This window comes from Amphiura filiformis, chromosome 3 (assembly GCF_039555335.1).
Source record: "Amphiura filiformis chromosome 3, Afil_fr2py, whole genome shotgun sequence".
Classification (NCBI taxonomy): domain Eukaryota; kingdom Metazoa; phylum Echinodermata; class Ophiuroidea; order Amphilepidida; family Amphiuridae; genus Amphiura; species Amphiura filiformis.
Genome location: NC_092630.1, coordinates 56040821 through 56066452, shown reverse-complemented (window position 1 = coordinate 56066452; position 25632 = coordinate 56040821). Strand labels below are relative to the sequence as shown.

The 25632-nt window shown below is 36.3% G+C and overlaps 1 protein-coding gene across 1 annotated transcript; it reads left to right on the top strand.

Annotated features, from left to right (window-relative positions):
* The first annotated feature begins 1043 nt into the window (after positions 1–1043).
* On the top strand, positions 1044–24574 carry LOC140147343 (adhesion G protein-coupled receptor L4-like). Its single transcript, XM_072169121.1, has 17 exons — positions 1044–1167; positions 1479–1793; positions 2713–2810; positions 5306–5414; positions 6101–6214; positions 6847–7025; positions 7213–7265; positions 8740–8842; positions 9255–9370; positions 9805–9904; positions 10875–11025; positions 11537–11603; positions 11911–11983; positions 14692–14777; positions 23236–23372; positions 23806–23847; positions 24500–24574. Exons 1-16 carry the CDS (start codon positions 1044–1046, stop codon positions 23841–23843), a joined length of 1863 nt encoding a protein of 620 aa, XP_072025222.1. The 3' UTR covers positions 23844–23847; positions 24500–24574.
* The last annotated feature ends 1058 nt before the right edge of the window (positions 24575–25632 follow it).

The window sequence follows — 25632 nt, the reverse complement described above, 5'->3', positions numbered from 1 at the left end:
TTTCAGCAACTATCAAGTGGATGCTATTACTTCTCCACTGTCACAAACACCTGGTCGCAAGCAGATTATATATGCCGCAATCAATATCAATCACATTTAGCTTTTATAGAAACTGTGACTGAGATGTCCAACTCTCAATCAGGAGACTCTTGGCTTGGATGTAATGACATAGATTACGAGGGTACATGGGTATGCCCTGGATCTCCAACGAACATGAGATGGGATGGACCCACAGGTGGCCCCTCCAGTATTGGTTACTGGAGTAAGTATTATTTGAATTTTATTGTTAATACTTCTGAATGTCTCTGAAATGAAAATCTTGGATGCTGCAACTTTTCTATCGGTGGCGTAGCGTGGCTCATCATATTGGGGGGCATCGACCATGATTGGGGGCACCGGGTCTAATGGGGGGGGGGGGGCACAAGCTGGTTTTTTCGGCAATTTTCCTATAGGATTTTTTACATTTTGCAATCGATTGGGGGACATGTGCCCCCGTGCCCCTATGACGCTACGCCACTGTTTTCTATCCAGAACAACAATAATTGTCGACACCCTCCAAGCCAACGTGTTGAAAAATAACAATAAAGAAAACCACGAAAACAGCAATTTTATTAAATGGGCTTTTTAACCTTTTTTAAATTGAATGTGTATCTTTTGAATAAAAAACAAATACGTTTTCCTTTTATAGTACCATTTATATAAATGATGTCATATTGATGAAAACCGATAAGAGGCTTTCTTTGTTGAACAGAAGGTATTAAATTCTATACAAACAAAACAACCCTCTAACAAACTTTTTTATTTTCCACTTGATTTGTCAAAAAATCTGTTAGTTTGTTACTTGAAAATATGAAAATGGGGTTGACCAGAGTGCCCTTTTTAATTTATTTTATTTTTAATTTTTTAATTTTTTTAAAGTTGAATTTATGAAATCTTCGTATTCATGTTAACGAAATTATTAAAATAATTCCGTTCATATTGACCCAAATTAACTATTTATAAAGACCTCTCACATCGACGAACGATGTTACTTTATAGATTGGATGCAGAACGAGCCCAGCACTAATGCAGGCCAGGACTGCCTGGTCAGAACCAACCAAGGCCAATTGAAAGCTCTCAGTTGCAGTACTAACATGCCATTCATATGCGAGTATGACAACACAGAAGGTGAGTCTATGGGGGGAAATTATTGAACTTAATAAATGTAATAAACGTCATAAACATGTTATAAATACATTTTGGTTTTGGTCAAAATGTTTGAACATTTAAATGTTGGGTCATATAAAGCTCAGAAAAACATTTTGAAACGTTTTATATGAAAAAAACACTACAACAAACTTTTTAAAATGTTGTCGAAATGTTATTATAAAATATTTTTGGCAAACATTTTAGCAAAATATTTTGTCAACTCTTAATGACATCATCATCATCATCTTAATCAACATCATCATCACCGCCATCACCATTATTATTTTCAGAAACAACAATGTTGCCATCGAGCACCCACGGGGTAACCACTGGTGTACATTCAACAGAATCATCGTCAACAAACACCGACTACGAAGGTTCTGGTACAACAATGTTCCTTTACAGCACAAATGAGGTAGCCATGGTTTCACATGCAGCAACAACACATTCAGCAACAACGCCACTACCACAGAATGAAAATAGTCATACTCAATTTCAGCCTACTTCAAATTCAGAAGAGACAACTTCAGTTTTACTTGGATCAGAAACTGCGCATTCAACAGAAGCAATGTCACACACTACCAACTACCCGCAAACATTGAACAGTAAGTACATCACATTGTAGCTCATTGTGATGATTGTTGTTCCTTGGTCCACTAACTTTCTTACTGCTTTTCCTATTGGTATTTTCATTTGAATACTAGTACACCAATCACAAGGAATAGGCAAGAAAACTTATTTCACTTTGAAACATTCAAACCAATGCATCATTTTGTTCCAAATGGTTTGTCATTTTCATTTCTTTTCTATTTATATAGACAGACATTATGTTCCTTTGATACCAATACACCATTTTACATCAACTGAAAATCAGAGCCTGTTATGTTAGTACTTTCCCACAAAATCTTATGGGACAATCACAATTTTGGGCCGTGTAGTCTTAGAGGGAACGCTGCTCTCTTAGAGGAAACGCTGCTCTCTTTTATACTGGTTTCATTTCATTATCAATTAAAGGAAAAGGAGAAAATGTTTCTTATAACTGAACTACTAAAGCCCAGAGGATGATTTAAGCACTTCCCACCACGCCACTGTGTTGACTTGCGGTTAGCACAGCTGTGTGAGTGAACATGACACGACTGCTCGCACACTGCATTGGCGGCCATGGTTAAATTTGAATTTGGACTGGTATATTTACAATAAAAACGCATTCACAATGCTGGTCGATTTCACATTTTATGTTACCTACAGATGGTGTGAATTATCCTTCATGCATACATCACTTTAGATCTGAAATCGACCAACTAATAATGACACACGCACAATTCTTAAACAACGTCTTTTGCACAGAATTCAATGGGATTTGAAAAGTAAAGTGGCAGTTGAAACTCTGGTGATAACACGTTTGCAGTGCATGATGGGGCTTCCTTAAATCATCCTCTGACTAAAGCCTATGCCTGTGGATATTGAAGTGGTAACTTTGAAACCAATTACCAGTTGAGCATGACATTATATTGTTCATTATAGATATTGAGAGTACTAATCGACGAACCTCAACGGTTGTCACGACAGCGCCTTTAGTTGATGACATTGACGCATCTCTACTGACTGCCTTTAAAAGCGAAGTAAGTAATTAAAAGCTGATATTGCATATCGAGGGTTGACAAACAGAAGGCCTTAACTCACAAAGGATTCCTTTGTGAGTTAAGGCCTTCTGTTTGTCAACCCTCGATATGTACTTCAATCGCTTGGGTTGCGCGAATTGGAAATGAATTCGTCAGTTTATTGGTCAAATACTGATCGCTGACCACTAGTGACTAGAGTATGAGTTTAGTCATAAGCCAGTTTTCTGAATTTGGTAGAAGCAAAGCAGAAGTAATTATCATTATTTGAACTGAGAGTTTGTTTCAATAATGTATATCACCCTTAATGTATTATTCACAAAGATCAATCACAGAAGTTTAATAAGCGTTTTAATATTTGCCTTCAGAACTCATATATATAAAACATTTCAAAATACTAGTACTATAAATCAATGTAATGGCAATGAGGTCCATAATGGATGGTGTTAATCTTATGAATGACCTTGAGGTTGGAAAAAATCAACCCCATCTTAGCTTACATTCAAATGCTTCTGCCCTTTTGTACTATCCATAATATATGTACAGTATATTTCTATAATGCCGCTCCATTTTAGTAGCAATAGATAACTATCATTGCATGGGTCTCCTCTATCCAGTGGTACCAAAATAAGTACCAACGTTCCCCGCCTAATGTGACTATGAAATCAAATTTATCCTGATTTGTTTTTAAAATATTTTCAATTCTTCACACTCTAGCCCATTTGATAAACTTTCACATGCTTTCAGTTTGCTAAATATTTAGTTAATCTCTAAAAATGTATTATCCAAAATATTTAAGCAAAACTCCAACAGTCCTTGGCCATTAAAACAGCACTTACTGTGGACGTTTCGGAATCTGTCAGATTCCTTTATCAACACTGATGTTGTTTTGACGACCTTCTGTGTACAACTCGTTGTTGCTTAGCAACTTGGTTGCCAGTTGGTTTCTTCAGGAGATCGTCAAATACGTGAGTTAGGTTGTATTGCCCCTCGTCTCTGTTCATGGTGGTGCCCTGTTGTCTGATTTTCACTGCCTCTTTGATCCATCGTTTGTATCTGTCTGCCTCTTTGCCTAAAATCTTAGCCTCCTCCCAGTCAATGATGTGGTCTTTCTCGAGAACATGATCTGTGATGGCCGATTTATTGGTAGCTGATTGAGATGCTTTTCTGTTTGCTCTCGTGCGAACATTAACACACGCCTTATCTGCCTCTGCCCTATGTTCTTCAAGTCGCTTGCCAAATTTCCTCCCCGTCTCACCGACATAAGTTTCATTGCAATTATTGCAAGGGATGGAATAAACAACCTCTGTGGTGTTGAGCGGGTCCCTTTTATCTTTAGGGTGCACAAGCATGTTTCTTAGGGTGCAATGAGGCTTCATGGCAGCAGAGATATTGTAAGTCTTTAATGTTCTCGTGATACGCTCCGACACGCCCTCTACGTAGGGGATGACGACAAGGCCTTTGGACTTGGTAGTTTCATCCTTCTTAATTGCCTTCTTCTTCTGCTTAGGAGGTGTATCCATCTGTTGTTTGACTTTCTCAAAACTCCAAGAAGGATAGCCGCAGTTACTAAGTGCATTTTTGATAGTGACTTCCTCTTCTTCCTTGTCTTTGTCTTCGGTTATGATCTTATTTTTTCTATCCAGGAGCGTACGAACAACACCCAATTTCTGGTGTAGCGGATGGTGGGAGCTGAAATTAAGGTACTGGTCGGTGTGGGTGGCTTTCCGATATACCAGTAACTTTATTGTGCCATTGTCGCGTCTAACTATCAAAGTGTCTAAGAACGGTATCTTTCCATCTTTTTCCTGCTCATAAGTGAATATGATGTAGTTGGTATCATTTGATTTAAGATGTTCTGTGAGCGGTGGTACTGCGTCCTTGTTAACAACCTCAAGAATGTCGCCGACGTAGCGTTTCCACATCTTGGGTTTACACGCGAGGTGGGCTGTACGTGGCAATAGCAGACTCTTCCAAAAATTCCATATAAATATTGGCCGCTAGCGGAGAGACAGGGCTGCCCATAGCCGCACCAAATCGCTGCCTATAAATCCTGTCTCTAAAGGTAAAATAAGTGGTCGATAATATAAAGTCCAGCACCATGAACAGAAACGAGGGGCAATACAACCTAACTCACGTATTTGACGATCTCCTGAAGAAACCAACTGGCAACCAAGTTGCTAAGCAACAACGAGTTGTACACAGAAGGTCGTCACAACAACATCAGTGTTGATAAAGGAATCTGACAGATTCCGAAACGTCCACAGTAAGTGCTGTTTTATTGGACTAGAACTATGAAATTCGTCTTTATTTTCAATAACAGTCCTGAAAAACATGTTCAGTAAAGTCCTTGGAAATTTTCTCAAATACCAAGCTTGCTCGACACACTCATGATTTCAGCTATTATTAAAAGTATCATTAGTAAATCTCACTGGTGCTGTTAATGTTTGACAAAGGTCATGTACTATACTAATGTATTTCCATTTAATTGTCTGAAGATAATGGATTTGCTTGGATCTGAATTATCATCGATATGGAGTAACGCCCTGGACACAGATGACTTACCAATATCTGATGGCATTACCCGCCTTGAATCCAATGAATATGGTAAGGTATAAGAAGATGATACGTATATTTGCCATTTGAATGTTTCTACACTGAAAAGACTAGTGCAATACAAGAGTTTAAATTCAATCAAATTAAATAATTTGATGACAAAGTTTATCAGAATAACTAAATAATAATGACACATGGGTAACATTATGCATTACATTAGTATTTTAAATGTATGTAGGGATCTTTCTATGATTTTACTGTTTTTATTCATGTACCGTTTCATACGGGAAAGTTCGTTTATAACAGGCTCACTTTGAAGAATTTTTTTTTCGCGGTTGTCAGAATAGTCAGTTTGACTACTTAATTTTGTTGTTGTTGTTGTTGTTGATGATGATGATGATGATGATGATGATGATGATGATGATGATGATGATGATGATGATGATGATAATAATAATAATACATCATGCGTAGATTGTGCTTCATCTATACACTGAAGGAATGGTTATTCTAAACGGCTCTTTTCGGAGCCACTATTTTCCGACCGCACAGTTAAATGCATTATCATTATTTTGTTCTACTTGTGACGAAAGGCTTATAAGTTTTGAATTTCTCCACCGCGAGACCTATGTTGAAATCCTGAGTATGATCAACATGGTTGTACTTTTCCAAACTTTTTGAACGTAACATAAAAAGATCGTTTTTGACATCTGTTTTACTGTGTTTATTTGATAAAGTATTGCTTGCCGCGTCAACCGCCGACATGATTGACGCTTATGAAATAGATTGCGCAGTTGAAGAAGCTACGCACCGAGTGATTTTCCCAGCTGAAACAGTGACTGTATTCAAAGGTATATAGTGTTTGAATTCTTATTTTTAAACTTTATAGTTCTGATTGAGTAAAGCAAATGTGTCACAAAGTCAAAATTAGAAAAGTAAGAAAGAATAAAGATTTTTTTACGTATTTGTGATTTATTTTTGCCATCGTATAAAAATAGAAAATCTATGAATTTCCGAAAGACATGCATTGCGTGTTGGATTAATCGTGGCTTATTGCACATCTTGTCCGTGACATCTTGATTATTCGTAACTTAAGAATTGAAACAATGGCTATTACAACATAATTTCTTGGATGATGTTGTAACATCAATTTTGACCTCTCATGACAAGAGCAATATATTTTCTTTCTCAAAAGACAATGCTAAAACCGAGTTCCGCAAGCTGATATTTAATTAGTATAATAGTCACCGATTTTTGTATTCTTTTTTTTGAGAGTCGGTATCTTTATATATTCAAAAACATGTATCAAGTTGTGTTTCTTGAAGAAGACTAAAGTAAAATATTGCAGTCCTATTGTAGTCTTATGTTAACTCTATAACGAAATCCTTACACTTATGGGCTATTTGTAAGATATAAACTGCTTACCTCAAGTTACCCACTTACTACTTTTAAATCAGTTTCATTCCTTTCTTTCTTCCCATAGCCTCTTGGGTGTCGGTCGGTATTCCAAAGTTTCTTAATGAGACATCATTGAGTAATGTGAAGCCGCCATATAGGCTTGGCAGTAGAATTATGTCAATCACTCTTTTTGACAAAAATGGAAATGTTATTCCATACGAAGGCGAAGAACCCGTACATATTACATTTGAGTTGACTGATACGGTTAGTAAATTTGATCTTCTTCAGTAAATGGAACTTAAGTTTAGCATACTCATTTGGGCAATTAACAATTTTTGTTCTGTATTTGTTCTTTTTGCACATCAAGATTACGTTTTAGTTGACCTTGATCAAAATCAAAGAAAAGATGGCTGTTATAATTCCTATAATTTTGATACATTTATCACTGCAGGACACGGAGCAACAACAGAAACCAATCTGCAAGTATTTCAATAATGTTAAAAGGTAGGATATTGATTTGCACTAATTAAGGGTCAGGTTATAATATAATAGTCGGACGTCTTGCGTGCATTTTACCTGAGACCATAATGGTCTCAGATTTTACCGTGCCGGCAGACGTAGCAGCTAATTTGTCGTAACGTCTGCTGCGGCATCTAAAATTTGCCGTAGCGTCTTCTGCTCCAGAAGACCTCCAAAAGTTAAACAATGCCCCAAACAAAGCTGTTCATTTAAAGGAGGATTTTGTGATCCTAGCATCCTCTTTTTATGACATTTTCAGTACATATCCACGAAAAAAGCCTATTCCCAAAATTTCAGTTGATTCCGATTTTGCGTTTGCGAGTTATGCATGATTATGTGTATTACACTGCTCCATAGACAATGCGTTGTAATTTCGTTCTGGTGCACCAGAACGAAATTCAAATTTCACGATATCTTTGCAAAACGAATTAATCTGCAAGAAATATTTTGTACATAAACATTATGTAGCCAGAGGTTTCCAGTGATATAAAAATCTCAACTTTTTTGAGAAAAGTGGGGGATGAGGCTGTGGATCACGAAATGCCCCTTTAAAGTACCGACGGTCGCAACTAACAACGGAAAGTCGCAGCGGAGAACGGGAAAACGTCACGCCTGGTGCAACTAATAAAAACGCCCGCAAAAAACGTCGGACTGTATTGTGGCCTTGAATGTATACTTCCTCAGCAGCTCATTTGAGCTAAACTGGAAGTCCTCTGGAACTATGAGGAAGTGATTATACAGATATCAGAACCGGCGATCGATGGCCCCCCCTTCTCTAGCGGCTAATTTGCCGTAGCGTCTGCCGCAGCAGCTAAAATTTGCCACAGTGTCTTCTGCTGCAGAAGACCTCCTAAAGTCAAGCAAGCGGATAGAACCGATGGTCACAATGAACAACAAGGAATTGTTGCGGAGAACGGGAAAACGCATCGTCTGGTGCAACTAATAAACCCGGGCTAATAAAACGGCCGCAGACACGTCGGGCTATATTGTGGGGCTATACGGTCATAATATAGCCGGACGTCCTGTGTGCGTTTTACCCTTGCGACAGACAGCGGCTAATTTACCGTATAGCGTCTGCCGCAGCAGCTAAAAGGTCTCCAAATATCAAACAAAACCCCGAACAAAACTGTTCGTTTGAGCGAAAAGAACCGAGGGTCGCAATAAATTCAAACGGAAAAACGCTGTGTCTGATGAACAAAAAACACCACGGCTGACGCAACGGAAAAAGTCCCGCACGCAAAAACGTCGGACATATTTTGACCTAGTGCTGCGATTTCGGTTGTGTAATTTCCTTCTACGATCAGTTTGGATCCGCACCGTAAAAATATTAACAATGAGAACATAATTATAATTCATACAGTTCTAAAAAAACTTTACTGCTGGAAATAATGACGCACATATTACGGTGATATTCAATTTATGTAATGGTTTGTTTGTTTTTTACATCATTGAAATTTAGGATATGGAGTGACAAAGGCTGCGCGTTACACCAGACAAACGAGACGCATGTGACATGCTACTGCTACCATCTTTCGAGTTTTGCCGTGTTGATGGCAATCAATGTGAGTTGAAATGCGCAACAGAACACAGTTACGCAAAATATCTTTATCATGCCAGCTTTCAATATAGCGTCATAAATTCTATTGAGATGAGTGGCTGTGCCATCTCTTCGATATACTATTACTACTGACCGCTTAATACATTAGTTTTATCTTAAGTTGTTGTTCTTTTCTGTAGACAATCTCCTACCTTGAACGAGTCTCTTTTCAGAGCCATCATTTCTTTGATTAGCAAAAGGTGATGACGCCCTCTTTGCATTATGTAGCGACAGCTCTTTTCAGAGCCATCATTAAGCACAGGTACCTGCTCCATCAAGGGCATACCATACAACACATCGTTTTTGTCATTTGCTTGAGTTTTATATACTGCGGACTCATATCAATTGGCAATCTATGATTCTATTCATATTTTCAGTCCGATTTGGAATTTGCAGCTATTCACTATAAAGTGTTCAAATATCTGGGTTATGTTGGGATGTCATTATCCATACTCTGCCTGACTCTCACGTTAATAATCTATGGGATTTGTAGGTAAGTTGTTTGATTTTAGGATACCTTCTATAAATTGGTCGTATTAAGACATCTTTGTCTAAGTTTGACTTATCTTATAATATAAACTTCAGCGTCGCGTCGTCAATATCCGTCAATATAAAAGACTGGATCCGCGCCTAATTGAGACATCAAAATGGTTATATCGGTGATCTTCGTGAACGCACAGCATTTGAAATTTATATAAACATGGTAAATAGCTTCAAAGTGAAGGACAAAGTCTATCATACTTTCAAATTTTCAGTATTTATTTTTATCATTTATGAAAAAAATACAGAAAGGAAGAAAACAACAGTTGATGCATGGCCTGGATGAAGTGGAATCACACCTTCCAGTCACCTTTAACTCCTTCCAGTCACCTTTATACTGTCTGGATTTCTAAAACATGTTTTAATTAATGTATTTTAATGTTACAGGCTTTATAAAAGACCTCGTATCATCATCCACGCAAACCTCGCCGCGAGTTTGCTCATTGCTGACCTTATATTTGTTACAGGAGTAGAAGCCAAATCTGAGGTAAAAATCATTTTTGTTGGACTGTTGTCTGTATAATTGTTCCGACAATCGTTCCGTACAGAAATACACTTTGGTCCTCACGGGCTCATCAGTGGCGTAGCTGGGATTTTTTCCGGGGGCAAGCCTGTATGGACGGGGCCCAAATCCACCAAACAAACAAATTTTCCGGTGGTTTGAAAAAGTGAAGAGCAAAAAAAAAAAAAAAAAAAAATTATACACGCTAGCGCCCTAAAAGCAACACATTTTTTCCTCTCTCTCCCCCCTTTTTTGCTCTTTTTCCTTTGAACGGGGGGGGGGGGCCCAAATAGCACTATGGGCGGGGGCCCAAACAGGCAATTTTGCCAGGGGGCAATTGCCCCCTCCCCCCGACAGCTACGCCACTGGTCCTCATGGTGCTGGTATCATAGGATCCTGTATAGGATCCGACTCAACTTCTTCAAGTATATTGCACGTCAGTTGGCATGTTAATATTTGTCCTTTCTTGCCATAAGAGAACAAAATATATGTCAATCGGACCAAAAAGAGACAAAAAATTTATACTCCAAGCTAATTGATTCGATAATAATTTTGATTACACGATACAAATGTTTGAGAACAATTGTATAATTGTAAATTGATTTTGAAGATAACCACATCTTGCTTTCATTATGATAGGTCTATACATAGATTTTATGGTCTATATCAGTCATGTATAAATACATGGCGTACACAAAATTAAGGAGGGCAGTCTTCAATCTGGGTAGAACCCGGCAAATTCAAAAGACTTTACCCACTACGTGCAGCGCCATCCTATTGTGTCCGCAATATCTCGAAAAGGCTAATATATTTTGAAAATGCTAATTGCCGTGCACGTTTTCCTTTTGCTACGAAGTTGTATATATATCGCCATTTCCTGAAAGAACATGAAGAATGAAATGCTGCAAGAAATGTTACTAAATAACGTACATCTTGCATTTTGACCTTTCTATAGTCGGCTTGTAAAGCAGTTGGCGTGTTGCTTCATTATTTCTTCTTGGTGGCATTCATGTGGATGTTATTTGAAGGCGTACATCTTTATCTTAAAATATCACCCACCGTGAAAATAACCATGAAATTGCATGTTTGTATGGTTATAGCATGGGGTAAGAGATCACAGTTTTTAAAACAATTCTAATTAGTTGAGCTAGCTAAATATAGCCTAAATATCAAAGAGGAAGAGATTGGTTTTAATATGGAAGAGTAAAACATGGGACACCAAAATGATCGATCGTCTGCCATCATCTATTCCCCTATAATCGTCCCTTTGTTGCAATCGAGTGGTGAAATGTACACTGATCATGATCACAGGGGTGCATGGGGTGGGGGTCCGGTTATAAACAATTGGCTACCATCGCATTCCTCCCGGCCCTCCCCTGGACACGGCCCTGAACAACATTGGTTTCAAGATATTTGCATTTTATATTATTAATCATTTCCCTTTGATAAATAACATAACGATTCTTTTGGAAATAATATTTTAATAGGAATGTATTTATTGTTCCATGTAGTAATAGGCTATCTGGTGTTTGAATTGAAAAGGAGACTGGAAAACTAAAAAGGGAATTCCAATTTGCTTAACAAATAATGATTACGTATAATATAATTGTCTTTCAGGAATACCAATGCTTATTGCCGTAATTACTGTAGCAATACGACACGAGCTCTATGCGGCAAACGGAAGGTAAATGAACGATGACGACGACGATGATGATGATGATGATGATGATGACGGTGATAATTGATGGTGATGATGATGATGATGATGATGATGATTGATGATGATTATGAAGATGATGATGATGATGATGATGGTGATGATGATGATGATGATGATGATGATGATGATGACGATGATGATTGATGATGATTATGATGATGATGATGATAATGATGATGATAATTGATGATGATGATTGATGATGATGATGATGATGATAATGATGATGAAAATTAGACATATAAGATTACAATAACTTTTTATGATTTAGTTTCAGATGCTTTTTACCACGCGAAAGGGGAGTACTTTATGCACTTTATGTACCAATTTGCTGTATATTTTTAGTAAGTTTTGTTTGTTTATTTCAGTCGTATATTACACGAATAACTTCCCATTAACAAAGAAACGTTATTTAAAACTGTAGTTAAAAGAGGTTTTCATAAAATAGTTCTATGGATAAAATGATCCAATCCATATGACGACACACACAAAATAATATGGTGACACCCCCCCCCCACCCCAACCGACTTATCAGTGCTAAATCACACACCCCTAGTTGGAGTGTCCCCAACGCATAGAAAGATGATGTATGCGAAAACTGCCTTTGAAATTAGGGTGTTCTTTTCGTTACCATTGCCGATATTGACAGGGAGTATGTGCATACGAATTTCCGTTATCTCTGGCGTTAATCCACTTTCCCCATGGTACCAAAATGCGGTCCAACTCTTAGGCATTCACGAAGAGCTTCCCAACAACATTAAAGACTTCTGTTAAAGAGGTGTTCATATATATGGATAAATAATGATCCAATCTATGGTGACACCTACGAAATATACGGTAACACACACCCAAAAAAAAACCAACCAATGCATGCAAAAACTGCCTTTGAAATTAAGGTACTCTTTCCGTTAGCCGAAATGCCGACGTGCAGTGGCTAGCAGAGAGTCTATCCATTAACCACTGGCGTACCAAACTTTCTAAACCCACTTTCCCAAATGCAATACAACCCCGGAGAGTTCCCAACAACATTTATTGAAGTTGAAGAGGTGTTCATAGATAGTTCTATGATAAAATGGTCCAATCCATGATGAACCCCACACCCCCACACAAAAACCCTCCAAACACACACCCCACACAAAAACCGATGTATGCCAAACCACACACCCTGACGCATAAAAACTGATGTATGCGAAAACTGCCTTTGAAATTAAGGTGCTCTTTCCGTTACCCGAATAGCCGACGTTGACAGCGGCACTATTATAATAGCAGTGAGTTTGTGCATACGAACAAGGTAGACCGAAGGGTACCCATTTTCTTCCTTCCCAATTCAAAACACCGAAACGAAGTACGATCCAAACCTGGGATAGTATGGGGAACTTCCGCAAACGTATATGGGTGATTCTCTGAAAAGAGTAACTTTTAAGTCCCGCGACTTTCGGCGCTCATAAAAGTTTTAAAAGCGGATTTTTTTTTTCTTTTTGGCTTAGTCATGGACTTTTGTATGTATAAAAATAGTTAAGAACATCCAAGTAGGGAAAAATTAATTTCTTGGTGTCAAAAATTCTTCAATATCTGACGACCCCCCTGAAAACCCCATGTCCCGATGTCACGCACCGAATTTTAGTGATTTTGTAGTATTTTTGTGAGCAAGTGTGGGAAGTGAAAATTACCACTGACTGGGGTAAATATCATGTCTAAGAAGGTTTAAATGCTTAAAACCACTTCTAAAGTCAATATTATGGAATAATTCAAAAATTTGTGTCAAAAATTGCTGTCCCTTGGTTTTGCATCATTGCCGTCACATTGGCTTCAAAACGACTGGAGGTGAAGACCAAATATCAGAGGTCAATAATTTGACCCTGTACGCTGCCTTTACAGACGACAAAAACATCAACCCGGAATAGGTGCACATTGGCACTCTTTTCCTGCCAATTTTGAGGGTATCTTCAAGTATACACGTGCGTACCTTTATTCAACATCATCTCCAAACGTTTCTGATCAATTTGATATAAGTCTTATTGTTGAAATTTTCCGGAAAATAATGATGGTTGAATATGTCCACAAGCTGTTGTGGTGATATGTAACACGTGGGTAAGCTTAACCCTGCTATTAATCGTAAGCAATGTCTGAACCATCATCTCCGCTACATCAGTTGGCGTCACAATTTGCCGTGGCGGAGATGATTCTCTATAGGAATTCGTGTAGAAATATCATCTCCGTCACATCACCATCATCTCCATCACATCACCGGATCTTGAGATACAGCGAAGTCCAGTTTAGTTTATATCAGAAAATGCTTACCAATTCTAGACCTTCTCATCTGTATGAATTTAATTTTCAAGTAGTGTGAAAACATTACTGAAATCAAATGTCTGTGACGGAGATGATTCTCTATAGGAATTTGTGTAGAAATATCATCTCCGTCACATCACTATCATCTCCATCACAGCATTGTCATCTCCATCACAATTGTTGTTGACCTTTATTTGACCTTTGACCCAGACAACATGGAATTTACTATTTGGAAATGTAATTGATATTGTATGTGTTTACTATGTCAATAGAAATTTATTTAGTTATTTCAAGCAAAATTATGAATATACTTAAGTTTGTATAAAAAAATACTAACAGACATGACATTTTCCGTACAGCCTGCCTCTCATTGTCCCAACTAAATGACGAAAGTACAAAATCATATTAAAAAAAAAAAAAAAAAGCAAACATGAATCAAGCAACTTACAAGTTATCCATAAAACTCATACTTAAGAGATTTAACACTTTTCTTGTCCTTTTTTCCTTTTTGGCCTAAATGTGACGAAGATGATGCTCACCTGGCACAACCTGCAGATTACGCCCTCTATAATATAGAGGGCGCCCTAAAGATCGCGCCAAATATTGTTTTCATGCACTAGAGACTTACATCCTTACAGATATGTAAAGGAAACATTTTTATAATCATTTTCAAATTCATATTTGCCTATCTTCAAATAGTACACCTTTTCAGAGAAATACCCATATAACTGAACAGCTTTTATTTTGACGGTCCTTGCAGGTGAATTTCTTCATCTTATTCAGCACGGTTCGAATTTTCTTGACTTTGAAAGCAAACAAAGACAAATCTGAGGTAGATCGGATAAGGTAAGATCATGATAAGAAAGGTTATGGTAAACTTATTTCAATCACTCTATCAACCAGTTAAACAACCGTCAAGCTATATTTTTTTATTCGAAGCAACAATTGAGTATGCCAATACTAATTGACCGCGTGTTTAGAAAAAAAAAAAAGGTTATGGGCCGAATGCAAAGCTGTAAAGAAATGTTAAAATGCATGACGAAGCTGGCCAAAATTTAAAACAGCACTTAGTATCAGGAACATGAAGGAAAAAAATATAAGAAACAAAAATGCAAAACATGGCAGGTACTAATAAAACAAAACAATGATGATTCAGTACGCAAAAAATACCTTTTGTCTTTTTTGATAAACCCGCCGCAATTGCTATCTTCAGTAGATAGTCAAAATAATAATCGTAAAAAAAATCATCAAACATAAAGAAAAGAAATATATATACGAAAAAAATATTTCTAACATATTCTGTTGGAGATGTTAATTATTTTCTTCGTAGGCCCTACATGCTATCTTCAGAAGATAACAACCGTCAAGCTATATTTTTTTATTCGAAGCAACAATTGAGTATGCCAATACTAATTGACCGCGCGTTTAGAAAAAAAAAAGGTTATGGACCGAATGCAAAGCTATAAAGAAATTTAAAACAGCATTTATATAGCAGAGAAGATCAGGAACATGAAGGGAAAACATAAGAAACAAAAATGCAAAACATGGCAGGTACTAATAAAACAAAGCAATGATGATTCAGTACGCAAAAAATACCTTTTGTCTTTTTTGATAAACCCGCCGTAATTGCTATCTTCAGTAGATGGTCAAAATAATACTAATAAAAAAACCATCAAACATAAAGAAAAGAAATATATATACGAAAAAATATTTCTAACATATTCTGTTAATTATTTTCTTCGTATGCCCTACATATGCTATCTTCAGAAGATAACAAGCAAAAACATGAAAAATAATGTTTCAAAAAAACATTGCCTAACACGTGATGATGATTCAGTGCGGCGCAAAACGGCAATACTAATTGACCTCGCGCTTAGAAAAAAAAAAATAGCCAATAGGCCGAATGCAAAGCTATAAAGAAATGTTTAAAATGACGAAGCTGACAACAATTTAAAACAACACTTATATAGCAGAGAAGATCAGGAACATGAAGGAAAAAAAGAAATAAAAATGAAAAACATGGCTGGTTCTAATAAAACAAAACAATGATGATTCAGTACGCAAGAAATTACCTTTTGTCTTTTTTGATAAACCCGCCGTTATTGCTATCTTCAGTAGATAGTCAAAATAATAATCATAAAAAAATATCATCAAACATAAAGAAAAGAAATATGTATACGAAAAAATATTTCTAACATATTCTGTTGGAGATATTAATTATTTTCTTTGTAGGCCCTACATGCTATCTTCAGAAGATAGCAAGCCAAAAACATGAAAAATAACAATATTTAAAAAAAAACATTGCCTAACACGTGATGATGATTCAGTACGGCGCAAAACGGCAATACTTGACCGTGCCCTTAGAAAAAAAAAATAGCCAATAGGCCGAATGCAAAGCTATAAAGAAATGTTTAAAATGACGAAGCTGACCAAAATTTAAAACGGCACTTATATAGCAGAGAAGATCAGGAACATGTAGGAAAAAAAGAAATAAAAATGAAAAACATGGCTGGTATTAAAAAACAAAAACAATGATGATTCAATACATAAGAAATTAACTTTTGTCTTACATAAACCCGCCGTAATTGCTATCTTCATAAGATAGTTAAAATAATAATCATTAAAAAATCATTAAACATTAAGAAAAAAATATATATGAAAATGTGTTTTTAACAGATTCCACTGGAGGTGTTAATTATTTGTTCGTAAGCCCTAAATGCCATCTTCAGAAGATACAAGCAAAAAACATACAAAATAATAATGCCTAACAAACGTTGTAGATGATGATTCAGTACGGCGCAAAACGGCCACACTAATTGACCGCGCGCGTAAGAAAAAATAGGTAATAGGTTGAATGCAAAGCTATAAGAAATGTTAAAATGACGAAGCTGACCAAAAGTTAAAACGGCACTTATATAGCAGAGATGATCAGAAACATGAAGGGAAAAAAATAAGAAAAGGGAAAAAATAATGCAAAACATGGCTGGTATTTATAAAAAATGATGATGCACCTTTGTCTTATGTAGGTGATGATTCAGTACGGCGCAAAACGGCAATACTATACCGCGCGCTTAGTAAAACAAGGCGGTTCTCGAACCACGAGTCTCGCCTGCTTTCGCGACCACCTGCTTTTGCGATTACTTTTGGTAGAGGTAAATGAATTTGGCGGTTATCGGCTGGGCACGTAGATGACCCTGGTGACCTCGAAATGACCTTCCAAAAATTTGGCTTTAAATGTTGACTGTACCCACCAAGATTCATGCCCGTACAACAGTTTTTACTAATTTGACCTCAGATGACCCCTGGTGACCTCGAAATGACCTTCCAAAAATTGGGCTTTAAATGTTGACTGTACCCACCAAGTTTCATGCCCGTACAACAGTTTGTACTAAATTTGACCTCAGATGACCCCTGGTGACCTTGAAATGACCTTCCAAAATTTGGCTTTGAAGGTTGACTGTACCCACCAAGTTTCATGCCCGTACAACAGTTTTTACTAAATTTGACCTCAGATGACCCCTGGTGACCTTGAAATGACCTTCCAAAAATTTGGCTTTAAATGTTGACTGTACCCACCAAGTTTCATGCCCGTACAACAGTTTTTACTAATTTGACCTCAGATGACCCCTGGTGACCTCGAAATGACCTTCCAAAAATTTGGCTTTAAATGTTGACTGTACCCACCAAGTTTCATGCCCATACAACAGTTTTTACTAATTTGACCTCAGATGACCCCTGGTGACCTTGAAATGACCTTCCAAAAATTTGGCTTTAAATGTTGACTGTACCAACCAAGTTTCATGCCCGTACAACAGTTTTTACTAATTTGACCTCAGATGACCCCTGGTGACCTCGAAATGACCTTCCAAAAATTTGGCTTTAAATGTTGACTGTACCCACCAAGTTTCATGCCCATACAACAGTTTTACTAATTTGACCTCAGATGACCCCTGGTGACCTTGAAATGACCTTCCAAAAATTTGGCTTTAAATGTTGACTGTACCAACCAAGTTTCATGCCCATACGACAGTTTTACTCATTTGACCTCAGATGACCCCTACATGACCTCAGTGACCTTGACCCACTAACCAATACAAACCGGTTCTGTCTTGGGTCAAGATGCACCCACCCACCAAGTTTGAGGAACGTGCGACTCCTAGTCTGCGAGAAAATAGGCGGAAAGCAAACTTTAACCAAAACTTTAACCAAATTTGTCACATACACACACACATACACCCCCCCACACATACATACGGAAAAGTGATTATATAGTCTCCTGCCTTATCAGGCGAGACAAAAAACCTTGGCAAGGCAATAGGCCGAATGCAAAAATATAAAGAAATGTTAAAATGACGAAGCTTGCGAAAATTTAAAACGGCATTTATATAGCAGAGATTATTAGGAACATGAAGGGAAAGAAACAAAAGTTTAAAACATGGCTGGTATTAAATTTATAAAACAAACAAGCAAAACAAAAACAATACCAATGATGATTCAATACGCAAGAAGTATTGCTATCTTCAGTATAGATAGTCAAAATAATAATCATAAAAAAATCATTAAACATACAGAAAAGAAAGATATATACGAAAAAACTGTTTTTAACAGATTCCGCTGGAGCTGTAAATAATTTTCTTCGTAGGCCCTAAATGCTATCACAGAAGTTTAAAAAAGCAAAAAAATATACAAATTAAAAAAACCATTGCCTAACACGCGTTGATGATTCAGTGCGGCGAAAAACGGCAATACGAATTGACCTTGACCGCGAGCTTAGAAAAAATTAGGCAATAGGCCGAATACAAAGCTGTAAAGAAATGTTAAAACGACGAACATGGCCAAATTTTAAAACGGCACTTACATAGCACTGATTATCAGGAACATGAAGGAAAAAATAAGAAACAAAAATACAAAAATGCAAAACATGCATGACTGGTATTTAAAAAACTGTTGATTTAGTACGCAAGAAATTACCATTTGTCTTATATAAACCCACAGTAATTGCAATCTTCAGTAGATAGTCAAAAAAATAATCCTTAAAAGATCATTAATAAAGAAAAAAATATAGGCCCCTATAGATGTTTTTCACAGATTCCGCTTATTTTCTCCGCATCTTCCAAAAAAACACATAGCCTAATACGCTTTGTAGATTATTCAGTACGGCGCAAAACGGCAATGCTAATTGACCGCGCGCTTAGAAAAAAATAGGCAATAGGCCGAATGCAAAGCTATAAAGAAACGTTGAAATGATGAAGCTGACAAAAATATAAAACGGTACATATATATAGCAGAGATTATCAGGAACATGAATGTAAAAAAATGAGAAACAAAAATGCAAAACATGGCTGGTATAAAAAAAAATGTTGATTTAGTACGCAAGAAATTACCTTTGTCTTACAAGTTACATAAACCCACCGTATAATTGCTATCTTCAGTAGATAGTCAAAATAATAATCCTTAAAAGATCATTAAACATAAAGGAATATATAATAGTCCAGTCAAAGTGGGTTTTGACTCGCCACTAATTGCAACAGAATTTTTTCACTGCTATGAATGTCAGAGATGTCCCCTGCACAGCATACAAAAAGTATACTAAAATATACTTGGTGGAAATGTAGTTTTTGGCAGGAAAAGGTCATACAGGGGTCAAATTTCAAAATCACTTCAATCATTTTAAAAACTAGGCCTATATCAAATTATTCCTCTAGTCATAAGGATTCAGAAAAAATATAGTTTACCATATCTGTGATGTATGGTTTTTGAGTTATAACCGAAAAGGTCAAAGGTCAAATGTTGGGGTCAACAGAGGTCAAAAAACTAAAAATTGTCTGATTTTACCAAAATGGTCTCAAATTGTTCGGCTTGCAAACAATTCATTTAAAGAATATTTGCACTGTTTAGGTTGTATTTACATGGTAACATCGAAAACTAGGTCGGGGTCAATAGAGTTCAATGGTCAATGACCTCATACTTTTTCTGAATCCTTATGACTAGAGGAATATTTTGCTATAGTTTTTAAAAAGATTAAAGCAATTTTGAAATTTGACCCCTGTATGACCTTTTCCCGCCAAAAACTACTTTTCCACCAAGTATATTTTTAGTTTATTTTTGGTATGATGTTCAGGGGACATCTCTAAAATGTATAAAAGTGAAAAAAAAAATCTGTTGCAATTAGTGGTGAGTGACACCAACGCACTGAATGGTCTATTGTTCTATTGTGTCCGATTTGAGCGCTGACATATTGGAAAATGTTGCCAATCAATATTCATGAGAGTGTACATTCAACGTCCAATTTTCGAAATTGGGTGACTTGTGCTTGGCAGGTGTAAAATACATCTGACTGGGCGTTTTAAATACGTAACGCATAAAGGCATTGGCATCATCGAATGGCTGCCTATAGTGCTGTTAGTGTTAGGCCTGTGTGTGTGTGTGTGTGGGCGGGGGGGGGGGCTGTGTTTAGTTTCTATAATAATTATTATATTTATTTGTCATTCATTTCTTTTCCTTTCTCTGTACTTGCTAAAGTATCACTCCCTCTTCTTATCTCCCTTCCCTTCTCCATCCCCTCTTACGTTTTGTCCCCTCTCATTCCTATCATTTTCCTTACCTTTTTATTTATTTACGTCTATTTATTTATTTCTCTTTATTTCTTCCTCTTTCTCTCTTCCTCCAGTCCCCTCTCATTCTTCATATCCCCTCCTTCAACCTCATCCCCTCCCAAGACCTCTCACAGAAGAGCTGCCCCCCCTTCAGTACGCCACTGATAATGACATTCTCCTTCTTAAAATAAAATAAAATAAAATCTCAATTTGTAAAACAACTTTTATATAGGCCTATACCGGTATACTTATTATATGTTACATGTATACGTAGCTCCCGGGACGTAGCTATTTAATACCATTATACACATGGCAGCCATGATGAGTAATCATTCAGCAGGCGCATTCAAGTGCACCTAATGTCAGTGGGGTGACAACGAACTATGCATTAGCGGCTAATGTGTGCCTTTTGTGCTTACGGCTACTCAATCACACCCTTGGGTTTATGTATAACAATAGGTACTTTTCATTCCGTTAAGCGCTTTCACGGGACTTGCATTTGATCACTTATTGACAGTAGCCTCCTAGGTAAAGCGTTAATACACTGTCGGGTCAGCTTACCGATTTAATGGTGGAAGCCCTTTGTCCCAAACAAAAGGTACCTTTCGATGAATAGCTTGTCAGATTTCAAATCGGCACAAGGTTTCAATGCGTTACGTAATCTATTTCCTCTCCATCTTATAATAGCTCCATGAGTGACACCACTATTTTGTTTAGATTGGCTGGACTATAAATAGGCCCTACGTTTTTAACAGATTCCGCTGGAGGTGTTAATTATTTTCTTCGATGCCCTAAATGATATCTTCAGAAGATAGCAAGCAAAAAACATGAAAAATAATAATCTTCCAGAAAAACACATAGCCTAACACGCTTTGAAGATGATTCAGTACGGCACAAAACGGCAATTGTCCCCGCGCAAAAGAAAAAAAAAAAATAGGCAATAGGCCGACCAATGCAAAGCTATAAAGAAATGTTGAAATGATGAAGCTGACAACAATTTAAAACGGCACTTATATAGCAGAGATTATAAGAAACATGAAAGGGGGGAAGAAACAAAAATGCAAAACATGACTGGTATAAAAAACACAAACAAAAAAAACACTCAATATTGATTTACTACGCAAGAAATTACCTTTGTCTTACACAAACCCACCGTTATTGCTATCTTCAGTTGATAGTCAAAATATTAATCCTTAAAAAAAATCACTAAACATAAAGAAAAATATAGACATTTTCACAGATACCGCTGGAGGCGTTAATTATTTTCTTCGTAGGCCCTACATGCTATCTTCAGAAGATAGCAAGCCAAAAACATGAAAAATAATAATGTTTCAAAAAAAAAACATTGCCTAACACGTGATGATGATTCAGTGCTTGCGTATAAAACGACAATACTAATTGACCTCGCTTAGAAAAAAAATAGCCAATAGGCGAATGCAAAGCTATAAAGAAATGTTTAAAATGACGAAGCTGACCAAAATTTAAAACAACACTTATATAGCAGAGAAGATCAGGAACATGAAGGAAAAAAAGGAAACAAAAATGAAAAACATGGCCGGTATTAAAAAACAAAAACAATGATGATTCAATTTAAGAAATTACCTTTTGTCTTACATAAATCCGCCGTAATTGCTATCTTCTTAAGATAGTTAAAATAATAATCATTAAAAAATCATTAAACATAAAGAAAAAATATATAGCCCTACGAAAATATGTTTTTAACAGATTCCGCTGGAGGTGTTAATTATTTTCTTCAGAGATCGTAAATGCTATCTTCAGAAGATAGCAAGCAAAAAAAAACATGAACAAGTCCAAAAACACGCGTTGCAGATGATGATTCAGTACGGCACAAAACGGCAATACTGCGTGCTTTAAAAAAAAAGGTCGAATGCAAAGCTATAAAATGTTAAAATGACGAAGCTGACCAAATTTTTTTTTATATTTCAATGTTTATAATTTTTATTGATTTCAGCAAACAAATTAAGACAATCAACAACAAATCACAAAAAGCAGCAAGAATTACAAATATTAGTAATTAAAACGGCACTTACATAGCAGGAACATGAAGGGAGAAATAAGAAACGAAAATGCAAAACATGGCTGGTATTAAAAAAAAAACACACACAAGAAATTACCCTTTGTCTTATATAAACCGTTCTTAGATAGTCAAAATAATAATCCTTAATAATTAATCATTAAACATAAAGAAAAAAATATAATTTTTATATTAAAAGATGTTTTTAACAGATTGTGCTGGAGGTATTAATCATTTTCTTCGTAGGCCCTAAATGTTATCTTCAGAAGATAGCAAGCAAAAAACATAAAAAAATTATGTTCCAAAAAACACATTGCCTAACACGCTTTGTATACTTTTGCAATCGAGGGAGCAGCCGGGGTAAAATCTGCCACCACTTGGCCAAATTGGGGTCAAAATAACCCGCACAAATGGTCAACTCATTCGGGGAGGGAAACTTTTTGGGAGAAAGAATTTTAATCTGGGGAGGGGGACTTCTTGCACATGCGCATGGTTTATACCACTGATTGAATCCCAGTAAATTTGATCTTATCATGAATGTTTGTTGTAGACGATAAAATAGAACTGAAACAGATTAATGAAGACTTGTTGCATCTTGCATAGAATATCCTACGTTGAATAAAAAGTGTGAATTATGCCTAAATTTGAAGTTTCTTCTTATTGTATTATACAGAGCTGGTTTGCGAGCCGTATTGATTTTGTCACCTGTTCTTGGCCTCACATTCATATTTGGATTTCTCATGAACATACCATCAGTAGGCCTAGCTCTTATTTCTTCAGTACTTATTCCAAATTTTTCATCCCTCGCAGGTAAGAATAATCTTGCATAGTGTTAACTTAGCATGTCCCACTTTGACCCCCACCTACCACCGCCATTTTAGACTTGCCATGAATTTGATGCCATACTTATGCCACTTTCTGGTCACAATTACTGGACCACCTTGGTGTGTGACCAGATCAACACCCTCATTCTTCCTCATAAAAATTACGATTTTGGTATCAGAACATACATTTTTTCTTATTACCCCAACACTCAAAATATATTTGCATTAATTGCATTTGACAGTGCGATCATAAACATGGTAAAAGAGTCAACTGCGACTTGAAGTATAATACTATCCTATGGGGCATTTTTATGTACACTTTTCATTCTCATACCAAAATTAAACTGAATTTCAAATAATTATGTAATTGTACAAGACATTTTTCAATGATATTCAAGCATTAAAACTTGTTATTTCAGGGCGTGTTTATTTTCATCACTCAGTGTCTAATGGATGACGAGGTAAAGTTTATAATTGTATGTTTCTGATATTGCAAAAAAAAAAAAAAAGTTGTTTGTTTGTCCTCCACCGCTCCTCATTTTTTTTTTCAAATTTTTTTTTTTAATAAATAAAAAAATTCATTTTTTTTTCAGATTTGGAGTATCTCTGGACCTAGCTAGAGCTAAATGCTAGGTTGAAAATAAAAATCCCAAAAAACATTTTGTGACATCAATATGCAAAGTTATAATTTGTGTTCATGTCATTGTCTATATGACTTCAAAATACATTGGATTTATATCCATTTTGAAATCATTAAAAGACTATGACATGAACACAAACTATAACTTTGCATATTAAAGAAACAAACTGGTTTTTTTAAGTCGCCATGAATGATTGTAGCTTTTAGTTCTAGCTTGGTCCAGGAATACGCCAAATCCCCAAAAAAAAATACAAAAAATAATAAAATCCTCCTGCCCGCACCTCCTCTTTCAAAGCTGTGGAGGACAAACAAACAAATATTTTTTTTGGCCTAAGAAGCCCACTCAGTAGATTGCTGAACTTAATAAATGCCATTTCAATTTGATGCCATCTCAAAGTTCTCCCTTTTGTCGGGAAATCACCCTGAAGTATTCAATTATCAATTTTAAAAACTCTTTTTGATTTTTGATTTAGGTAAAGAAGTATTTCAAACAAAAGCTTGGACGAGTAGCGAATGAAGACCAGAGCCAATCATCAAAGTCAACAAGTACATCGAATGTGTCTTGAAGATGTTGCTGTGGCAGGTGCCAACACTGTTTGTTATCACTGGGGCACGAGTGTCCTATCAGATTCGCACAACCATACATTTTATTGAAGCCCCCTCTTACATTAACTTTCAGTTTAGTTAGAAATGCTTTTTGTGTATGTACATGTAGTCATGCCAGAAAACAAGAAACCATACAACTTGTGTGTAAGTATTATGATTAAAGGCCCATTCAGTGATTTGCTCATTGGGAGGATCGTAAAATCACCAAAATTCAGGTTTTGGCACATTTGTTACTGTCAAAGGTGGGCTAACGTAACCTGCTAGTGGTTAAGCTGAAAGCCACATATTAAAGACAATAGAAGACATTTTACACGAATCTGTAATTTCTCTACTTAAAGAAATTAGCTACATGTTTTGAATGGGGCTTCTACTTTGTCAATACTGCTGTTTTTGGTTTTTTTTTGCCAAATTTTTCATTTCAAAAATACCAAATGACAATTTGAATGACATATCCTTCACTTTTAGGCAATTTATAAACAATTTTAATTTTTACACTTACGCTGGGATCACTGAATGGGCCTTTAAAACATGTTAGCACCATCAAACATGTTAGCACCACGGTCAGGCTGTTCATTTACACATAAGATGGAAGTTGAATGATCTCAATATATTTAGCTCAACACATAGACCTAGTAGCAGAAGTAGAAGTCTGCTTCCAAATACAACAAAAAACCTCAGAAATGACCAGTTAATGACTAACAGCACATTAATTTACAAATGCTATGAAATGTAAACCACCAGCATATATCATGTATACATGCCATAACCAATACAGTTGCTGTATCAAACCAACTGTATAAAAGGATCACCAGCTGAGAATCTTTGGGCACTTCTATGGTTTGTGATATGCATCCCACAGCACCATTATTAAGTCAATTATTGTGGCCATGCAGTTGCTAAATTGGAGACCAAAACATTAATTTCTTTACTAGTTTCAATAATATTCATACATACACACAAAAGGAATGCACTATCACAATATCCCTCTTATGGCTGAAGC